Source organism: Molothrus ater, chromosome 3 (assembly GCF_012460135.2).
Source record: "Molothrus ater isolate BHLD 08-10-18 breed brown headed cowbird chromosome 3, BPBGC_Mater_1.1, whole genome shotgun sequence".
NCBI lineage: Eukaryota > Metazoa > Chordata > Aves > Passeriformes > Icteridae > Molothrus > Molothrus ater.
In genome coordinates this window covers 19,546,111-19,573,634 of record NC_050480.2, presented here as the reverse complement: position 1 = coordinate 19,573,634, position 27,524 = coordinate 19,546,111, and the positions used below count along the sequence as shown (strand labels likewise).

At 42.6% G+C, this 27,524-nt stretch overlaps 1 protein-coding gene across 2 annotated transcripts in view; it reads left to right on the top strand.

The window, feature by feature from the left end:
- The window catches only part of TGFB2 (transforming growth factor beta 2), a 60,836-nt gene that overhangs the window by 22,018 nt on the left and 11,294 nt on the right, over window positions 1–27,524 (top strand). For both annotated transcript variants that reach the window (XM_036380658.2, XM_054514357.1), the window contains exon 2: window positions 15,823–15,986. In XM_036380658.2, the coding sequence (XP_036236551.1) occupies window positions 15,823–15,986 (164 nt within the window). The remainder of the gene's footprint in view (window positions 1–15,822; window positions 15,987–27,524) is intronic.

The window sequence follows — 27,524 nt, the reverse complement described above, 5'->3', positions numbered from 1 at the left end:
CCTGAAGCATTCTATGTTTTGTATAGATAGGTGTGATATTTCACTGTCACCTGTTCTTTTGTATCAGTGTTGAGGACAACTCTGCCTCCAGAGTATGCAACCAGTACTTCAGACAAAACACCCAACTCAATAGCAAACTCTTCCGACAGTTCCCTGTTTCACAGCTATTTTCCAGGGCTTGTTCCCTCTGAATATGATCCTTAAACTTAAGTATCATATGTAATTTGTGTCAGTGTCATATGTCTGGAGCAGTAAAGACTTATTTCTGGAGCCCTGCTTCTGCACAGGTCAGCTGAGTAACCTGTGCTGTCCCACCAGTAGGAAGTATGACTAATAATGCATGTAGAGCAGAAAATTTAAAACTTGCATGGTTTTCATGCTCCTTTGAACTAAAGTGTTTTCAAATCGTTCTTTAGCTTATTCCAAGAAGCTGCTGAGGCATTCCTAGTCTGTTTTGATCCTTAAGAAATGCAGACGCTGACCCTGTAGTTGTTATCCGTATTCATTATCGCAGTCATGGTGTTGTATGATGCAATTTGTGGAGCTCTTTCACTGAATGTGATCTCTGTCTGGAGTCTGCGTTAGTTTTGGATTCTTCTGAATCATAAATGGTCAGAACATCTTTTTCTAATATTTAGTTGGATGTAATTTTGTTAGTCTGAAACATATTCTTTTATATTTTTTGTTTCTTCGTGTGCATATAAGTGTGTCTGTTTGTATGCACGCCTCTTTCTCTAGAGAGTTTTGCCTCAAACATTTATGCGCGCCCAAAAGAGCAGAAACTAAAGTTGCTTGCCAATGTAAAGCAAATTTTGGGGGGTATTACCATAACAATTTAAAAGAAAATAGGTGCAACTTCAGGTGGAGGGAGAGAGTTGAATAAATTGAGCAAAACCTGTCGTTAAAATAGGAGGCAATAAGCAATCTGTTGTTGAGCTGGCGTGTAGTTCCGTTGTCCTGGTGGTACCTGCTGGAGGTGTGTGTCCCTGCCCCTGTCACTCTGGTACCTCAGGTGCCCAGCTCTCCTGCACCACAGTTCTGTTATCATGGGGTCTCCTCCAGGGTGTGAGAAAGCTCACCAAGGACAAAGGAATCAGGAACTCCTTCGTGGTGATGCCTGTCCAAAAGCCAGTTCTCTGCAGATGGATCTCAGGCAGGTGGCGGCACTTGGAATGATTGATATTTGTAGTATTTCGAGGAAAGACGTTTATCTTGCCCTTTGGAAAATCCAACTGGATCAATCTGGCTGTTTTATTTGGACACAGGAAAGCCAGTCTAGCCTTGTAACCTGAACACTCACAGACAAGAATAGCACAGACAAGAGCTGAGTGCCCACTATGATACGAACTTCTGCCATTTCCTTGTGTGTTAACCTGTCACAAGGAGGAGCCACGCTATAAAATGACATTTTTCGTGTCTGTAATGCCCTGCATTACCTTGTGCAATGCAAAAAGAGAGTCCATACCTGCAGCAGCCATTGCAGTGAACCATACCCCTTCTCCTTATTCCCAACTCTCCCATTTTTCTTTCATCTCAGACACTAGAAGGTTAAAGTATAAAAACTGCATATATTGTAACAAAAAAAACCTTAATCCTTTTTCAATCTGTATGTGATTTTACTCCAGACAAGGCAACTTTCCAGATTTACATAAACTAACATTTGAAATGGGATGGTTTTAAGACTTAGAAAACTGTCTAGGACACCTTACTATGTTAACTTGAAATTATTCAGGAAAAAAAATTCTTTTTTTCATCTCTTTTTTTTCCTTCTTTTTTGTTTCCTTTTTTTTCTTGCTTTTCTGGCAATACATTTTTTAAATTTTTAAGATTTTTTTTTAATTGTATCACTGTTCAGGAGTGATATGGGGGGGCTCTCATGTGCTCAGAAAGGCCATTGTTTACTCAGTCTTCCTGTGCTTGGACCAGTAGAAACTGGAGGCCAAAGTTAAGATCAGACTGGAAAGAGGTGGGTTTCCTTAAAAAGTAGACTGTTGGAATAAAACATTTTTAGTCATAAGTACCTAGAACGTTTCCAGCATTGGATTAAAAAAAAGATCAAGTTGGAACAAGAGGGTCTGAGAACCTGTGGTCTTCCATTGTACACCTTGCTACTAGTCAGAAGTTCTTGCATAAACATCTGTGATGAATATTGGTGTCTTTTCAGATTCATTTTGTTTGTTTCTGTTTCAAATTTTGAGAGGCATTTTGGCCCAAGGCTTCTGAGAATTAGGTTAGCAAGGCATAACCTTGTAAATTAGTCAAGTTATACCATTCAGAGCTTGTACCTGTTGGGTTGGCGAGCCATTGCATTCCCATGGGAGAAAAGCTGGGAATGCTATCTCTTTCTAACTTGTGCTGACACAAAGCATCTAATACATACAGTAAATTAGTAGAAGCAAATGTTAAATTCAGAAGAGCTCTTCCAGCCTTAGAGGGTCTTACAGTTCTGAACAGAGCACTTGGAAGTTAGCATTAGTTAAGACTGAGTCTGTATGGACACAGCCCTAGGTTAGAAGGTGAGAAATGCTTAGATTTTATCCATGCCAATATGTGCTACATGGTGCCAATCAATAAGGCTTGATTATAAGGAGGATTGTGACTTAGTTGTTGTTTTGTGACTGTTCTTATACTTAAATAGCAACTGACTCTCAGTGCTATTCTGTAAACTCAGTTACAGAATGACAGAAGTTTGCCCATGTTGGTCCTTGCTGTTGTGCAGTTCATGTGACAGGCAAAGATCCTGTAGGACAAAGCATGAGACCCCAGCCATTATCTTCTTTCTCTTTTCCGTAATTTGTGAATGATGATAACAAAAATGTAAGTATATATTCCAGATGGAAAGGTCTCTTTGAGACGCTGCTCTTTTCAGGGACTCCAAAAAGGCATCTAGCATTCTTATCTTCGCTTAGTGGCATTTCTTAGAGGGCATTTCTCTTAACTTGGTTTTGTTTTTTAAGAGGTTTGTACAGTCATGGGAAGCAATATCTTTATTTGAATTGAATAAGGCCAGTCAAATACTGTTTGGCACTAGGCAACAAGGTATGCATGAGACTCCAAGAAGAGACTCTGCTGAGCTCTAGATGCTTCACATTCCAGACCTGTTACCTTGCAAGTGTAATATTTACTGAGCTTCATTTCAGCTGGAGATGAAGAGCAGCAAGCCTGTGAAGGAGAATGGCCTTAGGGGGATTTTAGGCTTATAGAAGAAAAGCTTGACTGAACTGGTACAGTGTGCTAAATTCTCCCTAGGTAATTGACTTACGTGAAGATGTGTAAAGAGCAGTCACTCATGGGCAGTTTGTCCATGCTAAAATCAACATGTAAAAGGAAAACAAGGAAGGAAGGAAGGAAAAAGGAAAGGCTTACTGTAGCTGTGAATGAAAGGCACCAAGCTTTTGTGTTTGCAAATATGAATGGATTCTTCAAAAGGCACAAGAGTGGTTCCAACACGTCTGCTCCTCTGCATGTTTTGATTGATTCCCAGATGACTTTATCAATTCAGATGACCTCTGTAGAGGGGGTCGTGGTCCATGGTTCAATTGGTGCTTGAAATCTTGTTTAGAAACAGAGTTAGTAAATGAGCAAAGCTGAAAAACTGGAAGTCATAGACGTTTTTAATGGGTGCAAATCATAAAATCCAAAGCCTGAGTATAAGTGAGGAAGCTTTGCAAAATCACTCTGATATTGCATGTTGCAGTCCCACAGGAGTGCTGCTGGAGAATTATTTCAGACTTTTGTCTACCAAGCTAAGTATCAAGGAGAAATTGGATCTAGTTCACTTGGACTTTATTGGATTATGCCTTCATGGTATTGTAGCTGAAAAAAAAAAGGCTGTGATTCCAAATATGGTGTCTAACAATTGTACAAATTCCTTAATCCTGTTTTCCATTCATTTATGTAGTAATTAAAACCATAAACCTGGAAACTATTTTCACAGGCAACTTTCATTTGCAGAGACCTATTTGATTTCCTATGGTTTATGGCTGTATATTCAATTTTAGTCTCTTTCTCTTCCAGAAGAGGGTGAAACCTGATGGTGTTACCTTCATTATCAGTCTGTGCCTTGGCTCTTTTTTCTTACAAGTTATTCAGAACAGGACAGTGTAATTTTGGGGGGAAAGAGGTTTATTTTGTTTTGTTCTTCTTAGAGAGCACCACAAAATACACTAATGAAAGAATAATCATAAGCTTAAAGAGGAAGGAAAGTTTTAAGGGACTAATTGAAGAGGGAAAATGCCTGAGTGGTTTAAACGAATGAAATGGTGGGAGAGCTCCAAGTGAGATAAGGCAGCAAAAGTAAAAGAGCTACCACCAACTGTGATGAATGACAGATGTGCACCTAAAAACTGTAATTGTGGGGCTGCATAAATATACAGATAAGAGGAGGAAAAGGAGAGTTCACAATTTCAAAGGTACATTGCCTTACATGCAACCTGCAGCCACAGGTAACAGGACTTGGTGCTCCAGACCTTTGGCAAAGGGACACTGCTCTTTCTATGTCCATCATAAAAGGAAAAGTAGCTTAGTACGACTTGGTTTATGGTATACTCTTACTCAGTAGTCATCTGTGACTGAGCAAAGACTGCTGTCCTGCTGGCTTCTGTGGGATGCACTGTTTAATTTCATCTCTGTGCAAGGGATCTGCCTTGACCAACTTCTGTCAGTTGAAACTATACTCTCTTCCCATGTTGAAACCAAAAAAAAATCTGGGGAGACTGGATGACTCTATGTAGCCTGGAATGTAATCCAAGCTGGGAGGCCTGGAGAGTGTTAGTAGGAGGTGACTGTCCACAGGCCAGCCTGAGAAGAGTGGAATGAGCAATCTCTGCAAAAGGTGGATGCTCATTTTCACCTCTCTCATGAGGAGTACAGACTGCCAAGGCTACCAACAGCAGAGGCAGGAAAGCTATTATCTACTCCTGCTCCTGCTAGGGGAGGCCTTTCAAAACACAGGCTGGGTAGGTTGTGAAAGCAGTAACAAAAATCACGTTACAAATGTGAGCTGCATGGAGGATTTGATCCTGTAGGCTCTCCTCAGTCTGAGGAGCATCACAAGGACTGGGTTCAACCTGTGCTCCCTCACTGCTATGGGCTCTGAGGCAGGAAATCCTTTAAGTACGTAGCTGCATAAAAAGCTCACAGGGTGAATTTGAGAAGATTCTGTTTAGAAGGAAGCCTATGCCTGTGCTCTTTCTCTGAAGCAGAGTGGTGGGCTTCTTACCCTGCTACTGTGCTAAATATTCAAACTGTTTGGCACTAGGCAAACTGGTTTTACCACTTATATCACTTAGATTGAATTCCAGCTGATTGAATTGCCCTGCAGATGTATAAGAGGAGAAATAAAACGTTGGACTTGATCAAGAGAAGTGATATTTGGATTATTCTGTGCTAAGGTAAAAAGGCACATAAACACAGCAGCTTAAACTGAATTGTGAAATAGCCTGAGAATGTCTTTTTGCTGCCATTTCCTTGATTTCAACACTACTGAGTTTGTCATGTATGACGGCTTTGTGGTTGTTGTGACACTGTTGGAGAAAATTGGATTTGGGAAAAGTTTTCTTAGTTCTTTAAATAATTCAGAATGTTTTCCAGTTCTGTTTTTTTCTCTCCAGTGCAGCTTTGTTCTGCAGCAGTTCATTTTTGTAAAGTAGATTTTTGTATAGTTGCATTGCCCTGGCATAATAAAATCCTGAGGACATATCCAAGAGATTTCCTGCTATCCCCGTGGATTTCGTAACAAAGCTTGTGATTAGGAGCCATTCTACGCAGAGGATTAAAATGGAGATGGCATTCATGGGCTTAAAAGGCAGCTCAAGTCATCCAGCACTAAAGGCGCAGGTCGGAGCCTGTGAGGAGCGTGTTTGCTGTCAGAGCGCAGCAGCCTGATTTTACAGACAGACAGACAGACAGATGGGTGACCACAGCTCGCCTTAAAGGAGGTACTGAGTCCATCTCCTTAGAGAGGTTAGCCCCAAAAGACCACCCTGGTCCCCAGCTCTGGGGGCACCTGCTCTGGCTGGCCCCGTAGGACCAATGTCCCATGGCTGCAGGCTGCTTGGCTTCTCTGCCTTGGGCACTGCTGAGGGAGTGCAGCTTTCTTACCTTACCATGGATGGCAGGTCCCCAGGGCAGCAGGATGCTGCTGCCTTTGGCCTCATGCCTGTGGAAACCCTGGAGCTGAGAGGAGGGAGAGATGCAGAGTGTGAAGAGCTGGGTGCAGGCATGCCAGGCTCTCCTCATAGACTGACAGGGAAGATAGATTTATAACAGAAATAATATTCTGTGTGAATTTGAGGGATTCAATAAAAGTATGTCTGAACAAAGCATATTTTTTAAATATAGTTCATTAGTAAAATGGAACAGTAGTAACATGGTGAAGCCAGTTTGAATCCTGCTGGATGGGCTGTGAGTGCAAGTGAAATTCATCAGAAGGGTGTCAGGAAGAGGAAGGATTTAAAAAAATAATAAACATATATAGACTTTCTCAAACACACACACATAAATCTAACCTTACACCTAATCTGCTCTTGAGAAGGCAAAATGTTTTTCTGAGATAAAAACTATTCAAGGTGACTCGGGTTTGGGGGTGGAGGTTGGAGCACTGATGGCTGCTAGGGGGTTTCAGGCACTGCAGTCAGCATCCCAATGTGTGTGTAAAGCAGTGGGATACACAGCAGTGCAGCTGGACTTGTGATCATGTCTGCCTCTTCAGCCTGCCAGCAGAGAGGTCTCTTGTTACAGAAGGTACCACTTCAGTAGCATGCAAGCAGAAGGAGTTTGGGAAATGGAAGGGAAAAAAGGTCTCTGTTACAGGGAAGACTGCTGGTCAGTCCTGTGAGCAGCAGGTTGGTTTGCTCTGTTTTCACTTGCTGAGGTCATTGCAGCCATAAAACCTCAGCTGAACTGTGCCAGCAACTCAAGTCTTAGTCTGCTGTGAGAAAGGTTTGCGTTCCCTGGTGAGCTTTTAATTTTTGCCCCACCTTTTTTTTTTTTTTTTTAAGATGAGATAGGCAATTGTACTTGCAATTCTTCCTTATGATTGCTAGCTGAAAGAGGAGCAGCCTTTCATGGAGAGAGATGAAAGACACTAGGAGTATTTTTCTTACATTCCAGTGTAAGTAGAATAGCGAAGTACATACCTGAGACATTTCCAAACAAAACACACATCTATTTACATATTTGATTTCAGTGGTGATACATGATAACCTGGGATTTCATTCAAAGGATCTTGATGGGGATTTGAAAGGAGTTCTTCTTCCCTGAATGTTCACAAAATAACTGCTGAAAGCTGAAGGGCCTTTTGTTGGCAGATAAATTCACAGAGAGGCTGGAGACAGTTTCCTTGTGCTGAAAATGTTCTCTGTGCTTGCAGTTGCAGGGGTAAATTCCTGGCCCTTTTGAAAGTGTTGGGAATGTTTGGTCGGTGACTTCACTGGGACCAAAACTTTACTCAGGTTTTGGAGAGGCTTTGGCATCTTTGTAAGTTGTTCTAATGCCTCTTGACAGACACAGCAGCTTTCCTGTTAGCTTGTCGTGCACCTTGCCTGCAGAAAAGGATCTGCTTCTCCTGAGAATGGTCATGAGCTTGCTGTGCTGGCACCCAGCACAGGAGTGAGGGACACATCTGAAGATATGTTTTTCTGTCTCACTACGAAAATTGCAGTGTTGCATGCACAGCAGTGAGATTAGAGGGGGTTCATGTGTGAGAGAGAGTGGTTTTGCTGTACCTTTACCCTATATGTTTTAACCTGCCACAAGATTAAGATTTCTTTGTTGAGAAACAAAGATAGCAGTAGGGTTTGTGTTTACATTCCCTCTCTGGCTGCTTTGCCAGCTGACAGGTGATGTGTAAAGAGGACTTTAAGAAGAGGAGAATTGAGGTCAGACCTTTCAGACTTCCTAAAATGCCTGGAGGTTTATATATGTGAATGATGGTCTGGAATGGAAAGCTCAGCATTTGCCACTCTCCAGAATAATCCCAAGTAAGTAAGTTGCCCCAATGATGCATTGCTCAAATGGCTCAAACTTTAGACCTGAGAACAGTGCTCAAGTGATGTTTCAGAGTTGTTCACATTACCCAGCCCCTGTGTTTCAGCATGGACGAGGGAAAATGAGCCAACAGCCTGGAAGGCTTTGAAGGCAGGCAGAGAGAGGAGGGTCTAGTGACTTCATATGGTGGAATTTCTCTTCAGGAAATTCACATTCAAGCAGTCATAAAGGCAGGGGCAAAAAGTGTCTGTTGAGCACTGTGCAGGTGCTGTCATGTGAGGTGCTGGTTTACCTGTTTCCATCTACTCTTGCTTTTGCAAATAGGGAAAAGAAATACCAGGCCTGGGGCCTGTGTGCTGCTTTGTGTCCAGAGAGTCTGTCCCCTAGGAGGTATTCCATGCTCCTTTTTAAGAAACAGGAGTATTTGGGAGTGGTCACATCAAATATGCCTGGGTTGGAGTTCTGGTTTTGTGTTCCTGAGAGGGACTAGACAGTTTCCTCTTTCATCTTAGCCAGAGTTTCAGTGATTTCAACAAGTTTTTGATTCTCCTCCAGCTTCAGAAGTTTGGATCCAGGCAGTTGATTCAAGAGGCTCAGTTTTTATTCAGATTCTTCTAGAAGTTAATGCTCAGAGAATTTTGTTTTATAGCAGAAGTGATCTTCTGGGCAGCCTTTGCTTTCTTCACAGTTGTGTAAGTAAAGTGAACTTTCCTAAAGGAATTCACACAACAGAACACACTCTCAGAATAGGAGACTGTAAAGGACCAGGATAGTGTCTTGTATTTGCCCCAGGACTGCTCTGGGGTGGTAAAGTAGTTGCAAGTTTTTTTGCAATCTCTGTACTGATTTACCTTACCATACTTCTGGAGATGTAAACTCATACATGCAGTCTGTAGCCCTTAGTTCCAGATGTCTTCCTGTGTATTCCACAGGTGTCACCTTTTTGCTCCAGACATCTCACACAAACAACTGATTTCCTCCAAAGTAAATTGTGTAGCTTGTCTGGAAGGACTATGTATGTTTTCCTTAAGTATTTTTCTCCCATTGCTGAAACACATTCAGATTTTCTAATCTTCCCTGCAATGAGCAGTGATGGGGAACAGTTTTCTTTTCTGTGGCAGGCTGCACCCACCTGAACTCTCCCTCCCCTTGCATCAGGAGTGTGTGAGGCAGCAGCTCCTCCCTGTCATTCCCAGGATTCTGGAGACTTTGTCTGACGCTTTTGGTCATCTCAGATACAGCAGAATGCTCCTGCAACTTTTCTCTTTGGTATTAAATTTGACTCTCCTTTGCCTTTTGGGTGATGGAATAGCTGGGAATGTTTTCCAAAAGGGATCCATTTGGGGCATCTGTTGTAGCCCAGACTCTTGGGGTTGCACTCATAGGAGGTAAACAAACGTGTGTGATGTTGGCCTGGGTTTTTATTTCCTTATGGAAAGAGAGGGAGGAGAGAAGAAGCCATCACTGATTGTTCAGGATAGACATTTTCTCTTCTTTCTTTCTAGCTGGTGTGAGTAGTATGGACTTTTTCATACTAAGTGCTGTTTTGGACTGAGTGTACAAAGACTAGTAACTTGAAAATAATTGGGAAAGTGTGGCAGAGAGAGAAAGTCCAGTGGAAAAAAGGATCTCAATGAGGGCTTTCTGGCTGATAAGATTCACTTAAAGCAGACAATTCAGTGATGTAGCAAAATTACAGCTCTTCTTACGATGGTCTGCATACCCAAATAACATCCAAAGCAGTCAGTTTCAGCTGCAGCATTTAAACACAGTTGAGGTTAAACTTGCAACACGATTTGACCCAGCCCAGGGAAAACAACTACAAAAAAAAAATTAAATGTGTTGAATTGTTACAGCCTTAAAACAGCAAAACAGCAATAGTAGCTTTTCTAGGCAAGGTTTGTTGCCCACTGTAATGTAAGACTCACATCCAGCTCCAATGTGCTAATAGGGAAGAAGTGACAGAAATTAAGGGAGCATGTAATAAGATGGCCTTCTCTTTGCATCTTTATGGTGACCCACAAAGCCAGGACTTAAACCTGTTTTGTACAAGAATTCTATGCAGCAGCTTTGCTACACCACTAACAATTACTGGAGTTTGTTTTACTTCTTGTCTTTGTGAGAATTTGAAACCTAAACTTAATCCTATGATTCTTCAGGGGATAATTACCATGTCTCAGAATCCTTTCTGTGCCAGTTGTATTTTGACCCAAAGACAACTGCAGGATGTTTTTCACCATTACAGAATTTAAAAGTACAAAAGACAGTTGTGTAAAAGTGTCAGAGTCCATCAAACTCCAGAGCAGTAGGAGTACCTTGAGGGAATGAATTATTCGGGTAGCTGGAAACCTGGCTAGCTGATCTGTTTGCTGTTGAAGTCATTGCTTTGGCTAGTCATCTTTTGAGTCAGGCTTGGTGAAGCAATGAGGAAGTAGCTGCAGAACCAGAAGGCTCTTGTCAGATTTTAAGTAAGGAGCACATAATTTCATAAATGCGTCCTCCAAAAATTCCCTCTTTGCCTCATTGTGCCTATTTTTCAACCTGGTATGTCCTGGGATTGTTTTCATATATTTTCATATATACTTTTCATATATTGTCATAGATATTAAATGTGTTTCAGAAAGGGAATAGCAAGTGGTTCAACAGTGAAAAATGTGTCCCAAAATCTGGTAATTAGGTAGTTACTCTTTCTCAACCTACTGTGTTCCCAGTGGGTTTGTTCCTGACTTTCAGTGCACAGTCCTTCCTCAGTAGCAAATGGTTGATGACAGATAAAGGTAATACCTCAGAGACAACTTGGTAGATAAAAACTGGAATACTGGAGTTAAGTCTCTTACACTACTTCTGTACTGTCTGACTTGGAAGTCTTGCTGCAGGAGCCTGGAAGTGATGCCTGAGGAAGAGTGGCACAAGTGCTCCATCCAAGAGCACTGATCAGCTAATGGATGTGCTCATAGCTTAATGTCATAGTGGGACAGAGGTTCAGAGCTAATGGGAAGGTGATGTATGACTGATTTACCCTTGAGGACCAGTCCCAGTTCCTGGATATGACCTGTGGCTTCCATTATTTGGTCCCCTTTGATTGCAGAGGCAGTTTCCAGCAGGATTTTGCAGTCACATCAGGCTCAGGAGGGGTGAGCAGAGTGATTATTATGGGCTTTGGGAGCCCAGATGCATTAAACAAGCTTCTAATTTCTTGGAGACACTTTCCCTGGAAAAGAGGAGAGGATTTGTGACTGAAGTGTGCCTGACAGGAAGGATGGGATCCTGCTGGAAAGATGTGCTGTCAGAGCTGACAAGATGTTCATCCTTCCAGCGCATGCTGCTTCACTTACCCTGTCTGCATGTCTTTGGAGGCAGCCTGACCCAGCTCCTGGCAGGGACCCCAAAGCTGAGCAGGGAGAGAAATTCACACAGAGGGAGAAACGATGTCACGTTATGCTGCTTGTTAGGAAAAAACCCATTGAATTTGCTATCAGTGAGCTGAAATCTAAACAGCCTAAATGGTCCTAATAGTTAGAGAGGTTAGGGAAGCTTGCCAGAGCATGGAAAGCATAACAACTGCATTTAATAACAATCAAGCTACTCTTATAAATATTTGCATGTGCTGCTTCAAAGCCTACTACACGGTCATTCATGTACTGCAGTTAGAAAGATGAGGAGGGGGAAAAAAAGGAGAGCGAGAAGAAAAGGGCACTCCGTGTTTTGTAGCTGCCATAATAAAGAATGGGCAAAGCACCAGAAAGAAAAGGAAAAGAAACCCTCCAAAGTTTAATAAACACAAAAGAGAATAAAAATAAATCTTTGGAGCATTTATTACAAGCCCTTGATGGAAGGATTAGATTGAAGCTCTCAGCCTTTCCAGTGTGGGTGTATGTGTGAAGGCGGCCTGTCTGGCCTCTTCCAACAAGAAAAGTTGTTTACATTTCTTAACTTGGGCTGTGCATGTAATTGATTTCTTTTTGTTTCAATAGCAGAAATGAAAATTCAGAGGGGAAAAAAAAAGCCTCATTTGGATACAATTGAATTTAGGTCTTTTTCCTCGCCAGAACGAAAGCTCAACTCTCAGAAGAGCTGTGTCAAACAGAGTGTTTTGTTTCTCCTGAAATGTCAGTACATGCAGTACTTGTGAGGAAAGCTGTGGAAATGCAGGGCTCACTTCATCAAACACAACTGCACAAGGCAGAAGTGTCATCCTTTTATGCAGGTTATTCCTGGTTTGGGGAATATCTTCAGCGTGAAACAAACTTCCTATCCCTGCTTTCAGTTTCAGGGTGCTTGACTGCACCTTGCTTTCGTCCCAGGTGCTCCTGGGGGCCTGTGTGCTTTTTTGGATGGTTGGTCAGAAAATGTGTCCAGTCTCTCCCATGGACAGTGTTCAGCCTGGAGCAATACTGCAGACTGTGTTGGGATGGGTCTCCTGCACCCTCCCATTGGTGTTTTTCTGCTTTGTCAGAGCAGGGCTGCTTTCTGTCCAGGCTGCTGGCACAGAAGCCTGGAGGATGCTGGATATTGAACAAAGTCTGTAAGAGGCACAGAAACCACAGTGTCCTTATGCACTTAATCACTCACATACCAGAGTACATTTCAACCTGGCAGTTCGGACTGTCCCGTGTAAAGCAGCTGATGAAGTTTCAGCTTGTTCAAGACAGGAAAAAAAAAAGACAGAAAGAAAAAGAGTAAACTTGTGATACTTGTGATGCTCGGTGTTTAGCAGCCTAAAGGGAGAAGGAGGATGGATGCTGCCTTCACCATCTCCAGCTATGTTGTGTAACTCGTCTCAGCTGTGGTGATTGTGATTGTTACAGCTGGAAGTCTTCAGGTTTTTTTGAGGGTTGATTTAATGACTAATTTAAAAATGATGAAAACGGAACCTTTCATTGCGTTTAATATTCTCTCTCCCACCAAAACAAAAGAAATCTATGTTTTCCTAGCTACAGGAAATATATTGATTTAATATATACACTCATTAATGATAATAGTTCAAAGAATACTTCAGGAGTCTAGTCTGTCTAGTCTGCAGCAGGGTAACTGTGACTGCAGACTAGCTTGGTCAGAGTCATCCTGGTGTCTGCTGAAGTCATGGGGCCAAAACCAGAGGGGAGTGCAGAGGTATCCAACTGAATCTGAATTGATAAAACTGTCAGGTTAAGGTGGAGTCACAAAGAGAGATAAATTGCAGCATCTGAGATCACTTAAAGGCCAATCCAAAAGCCTGTAGACTCCACGGGGTTCTTAGCGTTCCTTTAAAGAGAGTTGCAAGTCTCATTTCTCAGTCTTCATGTTGATTAATTTTCAAATAAACCCCAATTGTGCAGTCAGCCATTCCTTCTTTTTTTCATCTCTCCATGAATAATGCCTTTTCCTCAATTGACTTCCTGTGGATACTGTCATGAATGATAAACAAATCAAATTTCTTATGTGAGGTTTTATATATAAAGATGTAAAACTATCTTACAAGAGAGATGAAACTTCTGTAAGACAAGAATTCCTGCTTACTCATAGAGGGTTTCCCATGCCTGCCTTCCAGTGGAAGGTAAATACTCATTTGTAATTTATACAAATGCACATATGCCACACAAAAACAGGCACACTAAAAGAGTATTCATTCTCTGTCTTCTTTATAAATGAGGGAGAGAAAAAATGTATATGCAGGAATGGCTCAGGAATATCCACTCAGATACATATTCAGAGGTTTGTAATATACAGCATCTAAAACAAAGAAACTGTAAAGAAGGCCTACAAATATAGCACAAGAAGGTTCTAGGAATAAGAAGCTAAATATAAACCAAGCTGACAGTTAAATAGGGCTTTTCAATCTGAAATAAAGTCAAGATGGACAGGGTTTGTCTGTGCCAGGGCAAGTGAAGGGCTGCTAGTTTGGCTTGTCCACAGTGAACGAAATGGTAGGTTGATGCCTCAGACAAATGACAAGGAAGGACAACTTACAACTCATCCTGGAAGCATCAATCTTATATATACATATTATTGTGCCAAATTATATTCCTAGTAGGATTAGGTTTGGCTGAAAAGCAAGTAGTAGTCTTGGAGTTTCCTACAGCAGGAAAAATAAACTGAAGATACTATTTCTCTCTTAAAGAAGGATGTAATCTCTGAACCAAGTAGCTTTTATAAGAATGTGCAAAATATATCAAGGTCATAGTGGCATACAGTTAAGTGTTTCTCACAATCCCTTCCTTTGGTGTTTTGAGAGACTCTGGCACTGATGTGTTGCTGATGGAAGAGAGGAGCAGCTTTGGTGTAGGAGTAATTTGCATCTGTTTGCCTTTGAGTTCTCACTGTAAGATTGTGGCAGTTTCCTGTCAATGAGCATGGTAGCCAAGAATAGTGATTATGATGCCTGGGGGATTATTTTCAAGCACTGCAGATGTGAAAATCTGAGAACCTTTTTTTTTTTTTTTTTTAATTAAGTGGAATCATAAGGAAGTCTGGAGTTTCTTCTTCATAGTTGTACCTGTTTGATCATACTGAGGGTCTGCTTTGGGAAGTACACTTTCAGAGGATTTTTTTGAAGTGCTTTGAGAACTTGTCATTTCTCACAATGCATCTACAGTTGAGGCTGAGATTATTTCTTATCATCAAAGATTTTCTCATAGCTACATTTATTAAATAGTCAGTTTGAACTTCCTCAAAGAGCTACAACAGGTGGGTTATTAAACATGTAACTGTGAGAACACATGTGCTTCCTCAGCTGAAAATGCTTTCCCAGCCCCCAAATGTAATTTTCCTTTTCTTTTGTTTTCTAATTTATCCACTTCAGTTTTCACACTGTAAGAAAATAAGAAACTGTTCTCTTCATTTGAACTGAGATTTTTATCAGGCCTTACAGTAATTTCATCTCCCCTCTGGGGAGTGTGAGCTTGTCTCCTTCCACTGTCTTCTGTCTCTGCAGCGAGTTTGGGTGTCAGGCAGGACTGCTGCAGGCAAACTTCTCCTGGTGCTGTTGCTCTGGACAGTGTGAAAGGGCCTCAGATGATGACTGAATGCCTTAGGGTCACCTGGTTTGTGCAAAACTGCCTTGCTGCTTACCTTTGGTCGGGGTTTACCACTGGGAAGCAGAAACACTGTTTTGAAACCTAGACTGAGATGTCTGGCACTGCTGCTGAAGACTTGAACCCATTTTTCAGGTTTTTTTTTCCTGTTTTTACCAAATTTATAGTAAGGGGTGTTATGTTTATGGCTTTTACTGCTTTCAAGGGGTCAAAATTCATGTAATCCTGTTCATAGTGTCTACTCTCTGCTTGCCTTTTCCCCTTGTTTTTCCTTCCTCTTTTCTTCCAGCCCTCATCACTATAATTAGAATGACTATTTTGTTCCAAAAATATCCTTTAATAACTAGATATGGAATAAAATCTGAAGCTGGCTAATTCATACTCAATATTCTGAGGGGAAGTGGGTTTCAGAAAACATATAGATCAGATGAGCTGCTGTTATTTGTTGTCTTAGCAGATCCCTGTGAACTCTCTGTAAGCCTGAAGGCATTTACCATGTACCAACTGCTATGTTTTTTCCTCAGTTCAAAAGTATTCAGGATTTTCAACCCGTAGGTTGAAAAAGGGGAGGTTTAAATGCATGACCTGAAGTAGAGTTGAAAGTAGTTGTTAATCTCTGTTAATATGGCAGTTATATAAAAAACACGTGCAGTAGATTTTCTTAATTTTTATTAAATTGTTAATAGTACTAAATTGACCATTGGAAACTGAACTGCACTTTAGGTATTTCCCTGTCTGAGGCTGTGTTGTATTAAAATGTTTGAAGGAACAGTGGTTTTTGTCACCAAGAAAAGGAATAAACCCCACTGCTTTCTTGCAGATGCCATCCCGCCGAGCTATTACAGCCTTTACTTCCGAATCGTCCGGTTTGATGTGTCGGCCATGGAGAAGAACGCCTCCAACCTGGTGAAGGCCGAGTTCAGGGTCTTCCGCCTGCAGAACACCAAGGCGCGCGTCTCGGAGCAGCGGATAGAGCTGTACCAGGTATGGAGGCACCTCCCATGCCTCAGCTCCCCGCCTTGCTGCTGCAAACCCATCCAGCAGGCAGAGCAAACCTGGGGACGAGCACTTGGGTCCCCTCTCTGCAAAGGAGCCTCTCACTGCAGTGCCTTCCCTAGAAAGGACTTCACTTGAAAGCATGTGAAGCTGAAATGTGCAAAGTTTTTCTAGCAGTAAAGCCTCAGGACTCCAGAGTTTTGAGCCAGCAGTGTGCCCAGGTGGCTCAGAGGGCCAGTGACCTCTTGGCTTGTATCAGCAATAGTGTGGCCAGCAGGACCAGCATAGTGATTTTCCCTTCTCTATTCAGCCCTGGTGGGCTTGCATCTCAAATTCTGTCCAGTTTTGGGCCCCTCACTGCAAGGAGGTGCTGGAACATGTCCCGAGAAGGGCAAAAAAGCTGGGCAAGGGTTTAGAGAGGGAGTCTTATGAGGAGTGGCTGGAGGATGTGGGGCTGTTTAGCCTGGAGAAAAGGAGGCTCCAGGGTGACCTTATCACTCTACAACTCCCTGAAAGGAGGGTGTAGCCTGGTGGATATTAGCTTCTCCTGTGCAACCAGCAACAGGACAAGAGGAAATGGTCTTGAGCTGCAGCATGGGAGGTTTGGGTTGGACATCAGGAAGAATTCCTTCACTGAAAGAGTGGTCAAGTATTGGAACAGGCTGCCCAGGGAGGTAGTGGAGTCACCATCCCTGGAAGAGTTCAAGAAATGACTGGACATGGCACTTAGTGCCATGGTCCATTTGACATGGTGGTGTTTGATCAGAGGTTGGACTCCATGATCTTGGAGGTCTTTTCCAACCTTTGTGATTCTGTGATTCTATGTTTCACAGCATATAAAAAAAAGTGAGAGACCAGACATCAAAAAAGTTATTCCCAAGATCTCTGTCTCCCAACACCTGACCTGAACTGTAGTTTACACAGAGGTCAAATTCCTCTCTCTGGCCCGTATTCAGGAGAAGCTTTTTAAGACTTCCTTGTAGAAATTGAATTAAAACTGAATTGCAAAGCTAAGGAGTTTCAAACCTGGCTTCTGTATAGTAGTCCGGGGGTTGAGGCGAGGGAGTGGACACTTCAGGGATTGTGGAGTGAGTAAGAAAATGCACCATGACTCACTCCTGAGTGTTGACAAGATTTATGTCATTTAATCTTTAAGGACTTCGGAGCCTTTAACCTCATTTAACACAGAGTCTGTGCATTTGTGCAAAAAGTGTCTAGAGCATATTTCATCTAAAGCATAGTTCTCCTCACTGGGAAACACAGCAACTAAAAGGGGCCCAGCTCCCAGAAGTTTTATACTGAGTAAAACTTGCGGTTGTTCCAGCAACCTGTGACATGTTTTGCTAAAAACCCTGATGGATAGAATATCACCTTGTAAAGGTGTATGGAGACCTTCTTTAGCTTTGTTCTTACTGCCTGCATTTGCTGTGTAGGTTGGATCCAGTGGGTGCAAATTTGAGTCTTCTCCCTCACTTTGAATGTTCAGCTTTTCCTGCCTGGTCTGGTCAAGTGGAAGACAAACTTGAAGCAGAGAGAGGGGGCACTTTGGGTTCACGGCCTCGCTGAAGTGATAGTAAAAGCCAGTCTTGGAGGCTGACAGCTGGAAAAGTGCATTGTTCTGTTTAGTTGTTTAAATGTAGGAAAAGTTAATTCCCATTTGAATGTGGTTCAGGTCCACAGGTGGTCACTGGCAGCTGCAACCTGACTGCCATCCTTTCCAAGAACAGGATGGCAGAAAAGTTGAGCAGATAATGTGTTATTTGTTAAAAGTTAAAGCTAAGAACCTCTACTGAGAATCACTGGTGTCGCCTGTATAGAACAACCATCCCAGAGAAATACTCTATGAGTCCCAGTGAAGCTGCCACAGCAGCCTGCTGAAACAATTGTATATTCTGGCTTGACCTCACTGCTCAGACACCCTAAAAGGAGTTGATAGCATCTCTGGGCTTTCTGTTGTTCTACTTTTGAGAGCTGTTAGTCAGCCACCTGAAAAGAATACAGCAGTGGTTGCCTGAGCTCAGTTCATTGCCTTTCTGTGTTTGAGGAACATGGGACACAAAGAGTTCAGCAGAGGTATGGAAGAAAGGGCCTTTGCTTGGCTGGGATTTTGCCTTGTGATGAGAAACAGCTGGGGCTTACTTGAAAGAGCCTGACTCCAGCAAGCCTGTGCCCATGGAAATGACTGACACCTGCATCCAGGGCAGGTACTTCGGTCCCTGGATAAATATATGGCTGGTGAGTGAGGCAGTTTCTTTTTTAGGCTGGGTGGAGCAAACTAAGTGAAGTGTTAGGTGAGTAATGAGTTCAGGTTATTGTAGGATTAGATCTTTTCTCCTCCAAGTAACAGGCAAGCCAAAGGCAGCATGCCCTGTGTGTTTGTGCCAGGCATATTTTAGGTATGTTACTTTGTTCCTTTGCTTGTAGAGAGGCAAGCTGTCTCTGGATCATTTCCTTTTGGTCATGTTTGTTTCTTGCAATCTTGTATGCAGCTCTCCTAAAACCTTGTATGGGGGTATTACAACTCTGTGGTGGGCAGTCTGAACTGCATGGGTTCCTTGGCAGGAGCTCTTCTGCCAGGAGCATGAGAGTCCCTAAATGTTGCTGCAACTCATGTCCATCACAGCACATGAGGTAAGGATGCAGTGTTTAGCAGGAAGAACAAAAGCAGGGAGAAATCAGAGACAAGGGACCCAAGATGCTTTTGGGTCCCTTCCAATTTGAGATATTCTGTGATTCTATGGTGTATTATAGAACAGTGCTATAGAAAGCATTCTAAAAGTTACTGTATGAATCCTAGAGATTAGAAAGAAGAAAATATTTGCAGATGGAGGTGAAGAGGTACGGATAGGAGACATTGGTGCCCCAGTGGTCATGGAGGAGCTTCAGGGCTGTGTATTAATGTATTGAGAATGCAGATAGAGTTGTCTAGTGGCGAACATGGTACAAGCGTGGGAGGTAAAAGGGGACAGTCAGGAAGATCCTCCTTTCAGTGGAAGTGGGAGAGGCAGCTGTCTTCTGTAAGGGCTGAAGACTTAGTCAGATCTCTGACTCCAGCATGAAAAGCCTTGGAGAGTGAGCCTTGCAGAGGAGATTGCCGGTGGAGCTGGCATGAGCAGCTGCCGCTCCTCCTCTGTGCATGAGCTTTGCTTCCTGTCTTGTGACATACATGCTGGGCTTGCCAGGGCTGTTGTGCCCAGAAGGAACAGTGTGGTTTTTCATCTTGCATAAGCAACATTTAATTATTAGGGTTTTTTTTTTCTCCTCCAAACCAAGTTTCAGGTTGCCTAGTGTTTTGCTTTGTTGTGGAGCTCTTCTTGATGAGGGTTTTTGAAATTCCTCTCATACCTGCAGTTTCAAGGAATGGTTGTTCCTTTGTCCCCTTGTCTTTCTCAGAAGAGGGGCAGAAGGCAGAAGCCTTCTGGGGAGAATCAGAGCTCTCTTGTGGTTCACTGAGATAGTCCTTGAACATGTGCACATCTTCTAATTGCCCTCTAAGAGCTTTCTGATTTAGTTCAGTGGCAGTTTAGTAGTAGCATATATCCCACTGATGCAGAAGGGACGTTATTCTAAAGGACTCTTTTAGGAACAGCTAGAGACAGATGTGCAGGGTAAATTGAAAAAATAAGCAAGCAGAATATAAATATTTTGTTTTTCTGCCTGATTTTCTTTGTGTGGTCCTCTGACCTTACAGATCTACCCCTTAAAATGAAAGAAGAAATGCAAAACTGCACCTTTTCAGCTAAGCTTTCCTCAGTCTGTACTTGGCTCCCTTTTCCAAACCACATCAGAAAGGGACTTTGTGTTTTCTTACAGCCCTTGTTTGCACTGACTCCAGGAAGGCAGTCTGGGGCTGCTTGGCATGGTGAGCCAGGGCTGTGGCCCCTTGTTCCAGGCCCCTGGCGCTGCAGCAGCAGCAGGACCCTGTTCCCACCTCAGAGCCTGAGCTGGAGCAGAGAGCACCCCATCGTATTTATGCTGGGAATGCGTGGTTATGAATCTGCTTGTCAGGTTTTCTGCCATCTGGATTTCCCCAGGCAGTGAATCCTAGAGATTAATTCTCATGGAGGTGCCCTGCATGCATCCACAAAGCTAATGGGCAAGTAGCAATCCCTGTATGCAGAAAATGTCTGTTTTCACCCAGAATACTTCTCTTGGTATTCAAGGATTAGTCAGTCACATCTGTGTGTTCCTGCACAGATGGGAAGTACAGTGCACATACTTAGAAGTCTTAGGATGGAAAATAATAAAACTCACAGAAGTAGGAATTAAGTTACTTTTAAAAGGCTGTTATGAAAGCTTCTGTCTCTTCTTGGCTCTGGTTAAGTGAATCTGCAGAGAATTAAATTCTTTAAAGGCACTACCCTTTCTGTTGTTTCTTCTGCCCAAAAGAGAGGCTTAATCTGGTGGTTATACTGCTGATCATCAGCAGAGCACGTTGGAGAGTGGGAAGGAAGCCGGAGGGAGGGAAGGAAGGAAGCGGTGTGACCTCAGACAAGGCGCGCTTCTCCCGTCCTTCCACCACGCCGTGCTCACTCAATGCGCTTCCCAGCGTGCACCGAGACTTCAGAAAATATTAAGAGGATAAAGTACTTTTGGAGAAGGGAGGAGAAATAATATTAAATAAACAAGTTTTAGCATCCTCCAGTGGCCCTTGCTATGTTTTTAAAGATTTATGCCAAATGCAGGCTTTATTGGAATTTGATCAGATAAAGCTCAGTTGTTATGGGAATGTCTTTGTTCATCAGTTTTCTTCCCTGCTTTGAAGACTTCATCACATCTTTCTTTTATTAAGGTGCTTCTGTATTTATGAACAAAGTTCCTGCACCCTTCAAAAAAAACCTTGTCCTTTATGAATAAGCATTCCTAAAAACAAATAGGCACCACTGCAAAGCAGAACTAGTAGAAACCCTTACAGGGTAAAAAGACATCCTTCAGAGAGTGGTGTGGTATTGGGTTTAAGGTATTTTTATTATGTGCAGGCAGTCAAACAATAACAAATAATAATTACTTCCTGTGGAAGTGGTGCCATGTTTTGTTAACACATGATAAAGCATCACAAAAAGTGCAGCTGAAGCATTGTGTTTTATTGTCATCGTTGTCTGAGGCTGCTGTGGATGGCGTTACCTGAGAGGCTGTGGATGGGAGGGATGGATCCACAGGATGTATCAGAGCAAGGGTTGAGGCAAATGAACAGTGCCAGGTTAAAGCAGGGGATACACATCAGATTGCAGTGAAGAATCCAAAGCAAATGGGGAGACCTCTGGTCTTTCCATTTTGGGGAGGGCCCAGTCCATATCAAGAGCTCCCGTGGAGCTTGCTCAGGATCTAGAAAGGCTACCACTGTCTGTCCTCTAGGCAGTGGTAGCCCCCATTTCCTCCAGGGCCTCTCTCCCTGCTTGGAGGTATGAGGAGGAAGATGCTGTGGAACACACTACCCCATTATGAGTCAGATTTAAATTTAAACCACAGTCAGTTGCTCAAATACTTTCAATTCAGATGGTGTTTTCTGCTGTTTTTCAGTTGGGGAATACATTTAGAGTGAGCTACCATAGATTTGGGCCAAATCTCCGTGGTGCAAATCTGAGGCAATTTACACTGACTGCAACAGAGATTCTTCAGGCTGATCTCCATATAATCAGGCGCAGAGGGGTCTTGCTCTCTTTTCTTGCCAAAAAGTGCTGTCTCTAATGGCATGGAAGAAAATACCATGAAGCAGGATTTGTGGCTGTGAGCTGGCACAGGATGTCTGTATTACAGATATCACCTGGGGCACTTGGCTGTAAATGACTGCCTGCCATTGCTGTGACCCACATCTAAAGTAGTGCATTTGGATCTCACCATTTATGTATTGCTATCCTGAAACCAGACTCTTGCATTCTGAAGGGTTATGAGGTTATGTTGCATGGCAAATGTATGGTGTTCTTTGAAGTGCCAAACCCAGTATAAGGCATGGATATGATAACTTTCCACTCTACCAAACTCCTTCACTTTTCCCCAGCAACAGCTCAGGAGCAGAGGAAGTTAATTTGCAGTATATTTCAATTGAATTACTGTTTTCTTCCTTTTCCAGAATCCCCTTTTTCTGGTTCCAGATACTATATGCCCTATAAAAAGTTGTCAGTACATTAGAGATCATATCTAGAGTACCTTTGGCAAATACTCTGTGAGCATGAGGGCAAGTGTTTATGGCTCCATCATCTTCACTGTAATTTGGGAGCGTATCTTGGATGCACCTGCCTCTTGTCAGGAATAGAGCAATTACTAAAGACAACTTGAAGGAATATAATATATAATATTTCCATCAGCTCCTGGCAAGGGCCAGTGTGTACTTCCCAGCTGGACACTGCCATGTGTAGAAGTGTGGGCCACAGGTGGCTGTATTGCCATTTGTGCTGCCTGTACATTATTGGAGGCATGGGAATGCACGCCATGGGTCTGAAAACAACAGCTAGCTTTGGGTTCCTGTTCTTTGGGCTGGGGTTTGTTGGGGTAGCCAAGCCTACATTACGCTGGGACACGAGCAAGTTTGAAGCAAGCAGCTCAGCGTGGTGGTCACTGGGCTAAGGAACAATAGGTTGGCTTGATGGCCATGTACTGTTGGAGGGGGAAAGGTGGTGCTCCTGTTCTGGGGAGCTTTAGGAAACAATGTGAAGCCTTGTTAGAGAGAGGGCTATGTGAAGAAGAATAGGTGATGGGAGAAAATGGAGGAGGATGGGAGTGATTTGTGTGGAAACCTGTAGGTGGTGGGAAGAGAAGACTACAAGGAGAACTGAGTTATAGGGAACAAGGCAGGCAAGAGGAAGGGAAGAAAGAGGAGGGACTTGTGGAAGAAGACAACATCTTGTAGAAAGTACTGTGTTCAAATACTCATTTAGCCAAGAAAGCCGCATGCCAAAATGTTGTAGTAAAATGCACATGAAGATAAGATGCGACTGTCAGGGACCAGGACCAAGGAAGAGAAAAAGCCTTAGGAGACCTGTGCATAAAGGGGATATGAACACAGGACTACCCTGCAGGATCTGGGAGATTTGGCTAGAAGACAGGAGAACCCACTCTGTTTCTGTTGACTTTGGCTCCTCTTTGTTGATACTTTAATAAAACATAATGTGCCTTTGGCAAGTTAAAGCTAAAGGCTAGATAAGTTTACGGGATTTTTTTGTTTTGCTTCATTTTATATAAAATCTTTCTTTGGAGCTATCTTAAAATCTCCCAAATGGCAGGAAATTGCCCTCAATATTTCAGAATCTTCCAGAAGAAGGACCCCAGACCCTCCGTTCTTCTTTATTGCTTAAACAATGCAGAGTCTTCCTGCCTGCTTAAACATAAATCAGACTGGACAGCCTCAGGGCTCTGTCCCCAACTTACACTGCAAATGTATCTTCAGTATCGGGAGGAAGGCCCTGCTTGGGGAACAAATGGAAAGGAAATCCCTTCCCAGAATCCTTTCTCTTCCAGAGCTCATCCTGTCACCACAGGGTGATGCAACGAGTCAGTCACAGTGATTCCATGACACACTTGACTTCCCCTCCCTTTCTGACCTGCTCAAGTGCTCATCTCTTTGCCTGCCTCACACTTCACCTTCTTTTACCTTTAAGTGAGCATCAGCCAGCACTGTAAGAGAATCCTTCTGCAGCTGTAGCCCATCCAGATATAAAAGCAGTTAGGTTATGTGTGCAATATGTTCTTTTTATTTGCAAGTTTGCATGAAGAACGTGTCTGGCAAGTTCTGAGCAGATGGATCAGAGACCTATGGGTTTTTTACAAACTTTGGCAAGTACTCCATACCTTTCTTTGTATTTTGGCAGGAACTCTGCATCTCATATAGTAGTCTCTAAAGATTCTGCCCTCAGTTTGAGCCTGATTTGGAGACCATTGCAAGTAATGGAAAGTCTTCATTGATAAGCGGGGGACTGTAAAGCCCTTTTAACTCCATAGCACTGAAGGCAGAGTCTGAATTATTCCTTTGCAGGAGTGGCTACAAGAAGAGCTTAAAAACTCACACGATATTTTTTAAAAAGCTCGTCTCTTGCACTTAGAAGCAGCTAAGATTTTGATAGCCAGTAGATTCCCAATTATCTGGCAAAAGGTACGTATGGAAGCTTTGCACTTTATACCATATGTTTTCACATATAATGAGTAATAAACTGGAGAGGTTTGCAGCAGAATCAAGAATTTTGTTTTCCTTATGTCCAAAATAGGATCAAAGGCCTGAGATTTAACCGGGCAATGAGAAAGGATTGATAATTAGCATGGCCATTTTTTAACTGTAAGTTTCAGAAAGAGCTGGCTGAAGTCCCTGAGAGCTGTCTGAGGAGACCTTTGAAATTTGGAACCAGGCAGTGGGTGAATCTTTCAATAGGGTGAATCGTATGTAAGAATTTGGAAACTCCCAGCAGCTGTGTATGCAGACCTTGGGAATCTGGTCATTCCAGTGTAAAGAGTTAGGCTGTAGTCCCCTGCAGTTTCTTCTGGTTCAGGAAAGGTCATCCTAAATGGCAATTTTCAGCCATGGTGTGCATAGCTGAACTTATCTTTGCTCTCATGTTAACCAGCATAAGCACCTCATTTACCACTGGATCTCATTGTTTGGGCTTATTTACTTTAGGCTTACAAGCACATGTCAGGTTATTTCCATTATTTTTAAAAGGGCCATGAAGTTCCAATGGAAATCGTGGATAATGACTGATAAGTCAGAGAAAGAGAAGTGAGCCTGCCAAGATGTTGTAATACAGGAACATCACAGGAGTCTGAAATGACAGAGAAGGGAAGGGAAGGAAGGAAGTTATCAGGGGGCCAACAGCATCTGGAGGGAGGAGATCAGACAGTCCAGAATGAATGGAGAGGAAAGACAGATTAATAGCAGGTTTTCACAAGATAATGCCATATTTACTTCTGTTCAGTGACTGCAGAACCCACACTGGCTGATAGCAGTGACCATTTCAAGTTCTAATGCAGTGCAGGAAATCGGATAGATATTTTTAAGTGGCCATATGATCTTATTACTATGTTTGGAAAGTTCATCAACTTGTTTTAAGAAGCTATAAGTCACCAAAAATATTTCCAAAGAGTTGGTGACCATAATTCCCAAACCCAGCCATAAAATGCTCTTGGTTTTCTTGGCTGTAGCGGATGTATGTCATTGATGCATCAGCCTGTGTATCATCACTGCTGAACCACATTCAGTTCTTTGTTTGCTTGCTGAGGAGGTGGTGAATTTATTAGCCAAAACTATTCCACTGTAAATTATACTTAATTGTAATTTTCCCATTCTTCTGCATCTGATTGTGGTGACAGTAGAAGACTAGAAGTAGTTATTGGCCAGAATACCAAATCTGAAATGAACTAAACAAGTTGCTGTTCTGGGGTTCTAGTTATTTGAAAGAGCCAGTGTATCTTCATGTCAAATTTTTTCCTTTTAGCTGTGTAATGAGTCACGAAGACAGGCTGTTCTGGCGTCTGCTGTCAGTGGTTATTGTCTAGAATGCATACACTAATGTGTTGATTCAGTTATCCCCTGCTTTAGCTGCCTAAATATATGAGTGGGGGAGTAGGCAAAGGAAACTTTGAACAAAATAATGTTTAACAGTCGTGGGCTTAGTAGTTTTTTCGAGTTTGTTTTTGAACCAGTCTAATTACACTGACACTGAGTGCTGCTGCTCTGCTCATATTAACTGCTGATATGCCCCATTCTTTAAAGAAGTCATGTTTCTGCTAATTTTGCAAGCATTCTGCTTTGTTTGTTATCATAAATTATGTAGTGTTCTCAGTGTACTTTACAGTTTATAAAATACAGACTAAGATAATCCTTATCCTTACTTTTACTGTGTGATAGTTTCCTGAGGGTATAAATTTGTGTGCCTATAAATAAACAGTTTCATCCTCCAGTATTTGAATGAAGATTTCAGCTACTTGATACTTAAATTTTTAAAAAATGTATCTGTTAATGCTTTCCAGTTAGTCTGAAAAATAAGCATAGCAAGTGACAGAAGTAATTTACAAATCCGTATTTTCTGGAAACTCCTCATGCTTCTGAAACCAGTTTGTGACAAAACTAAATTTTTTCACTGCTGAATGCCCTGGTCGTGGTGATTTGGGATGTCCTTTCAAGATAACATCATGGGTCAGCCTCCTCTAATGGATGAAGAGGAGCACAGACAAATCCCTGCCAGCCAAGCAGAGGTTCTCCCCCAGAAGACTGAGCAGAATTAAGAGTATATTTCAACAGGATTTGTAAAATACCAGAAATCTGGCAGGCCTGATGAGGGTGGCATGTGAGTGCTGTCATCACCAAGATCCCCGGCTGGGCTTCCTAAACAATGTACAAAAAAGAGCAATGCTTTGTTTGCATCTGGCTTCTTCATGAGCCATTTCCTGCAATTAACTGCATTATTCATTTTTTCATGTGTTTGTTTCACCTTGGTGTGCTGGCAGTAGCTGCATGTATGTCGAATCTAGAGACTCCTCATGGGTATTTGTAAGATCATTTTTTCACCAGATATTTTCAAGAAGCTTCAGAATTGAAAAAAAATGTATGAGAGGTAGGTTAGCAGTGGGCATAGAAAACGGTAGGTAGAAGGCAGTGTGCAAGGCATTGGTCAAGAGAAGATTAAGAAGTGTTTTAGTTGGTGGTTTTCCTGTGAAAGGGAGGAATCACATTCAAAAATGGGGTAGAAAAAACCTGAAATTGTTCTAAGAATTTAGGGCATTGCTACTGAATGAAAGTTACTCTGTATACTGGTCTAGAAGCCTGGTGGATCACCTTTTGGTAACAGTTCTTCCAGTTCAGCTCATGCCCAGCATGTGATCTGTATATGTATGTTCCCTGTGTAATCATTTGTTCTAACAGGCAGTGGAAGCAAGACCGAGAGAGCAGATATCCCTGGACAGACATGTCCATGTCCAGAACCCGTGTTTGCTGGCTTTGAGCTGTGTCTGAGGCGTGTGCAGGTGTGCATGCTCACAGCTGTTCCTGCGCAGCCATCGTGCATCACCATGCTTGTATCTGGGGGTGTTGGGATGTGTCCCTCCCCACTGGGGGAGGTGGGGCTGCTGTGTGGAAACTCTGTCTCCTGCTCATGCAAATGATGGGATCTGTGTCTCTGCATGCAGTGGGTGATGCAAAGGATTCCCCCACCAGAAAACCTTTGCCTTCCCATCATGGCCTGTAGTCAGACCCAACTATTTCTACCTCTTCAAGAGGGAGTGTTTGGGTAAGGTGCCAAAAGGAAGTAAGAAAGGATTAAAGGGGAAGTTTGACTTTGTTGACTTTCTCTCCTGTGGATTTTCTTTTTTCCCCCTGCCTTCTGTTAATACTTTTAATGGACTGAAAACTTTTGCACAAAGGCTTTTGTTTAGCTCCTGCAGGTACAAGCTGTGCAGCAGCAGTTCTGATAACCGTGTTTGATGTGGTTGAGATGGGCTAAGCATGAAGGTGAGGTGGTGTTTATAGGTAAGGCAAGGCAATGTTTATAGGTGAAGGTAATATCTCTTCTAAGACCAATCAGTGTGGTTGGAGGAAGTAGACAA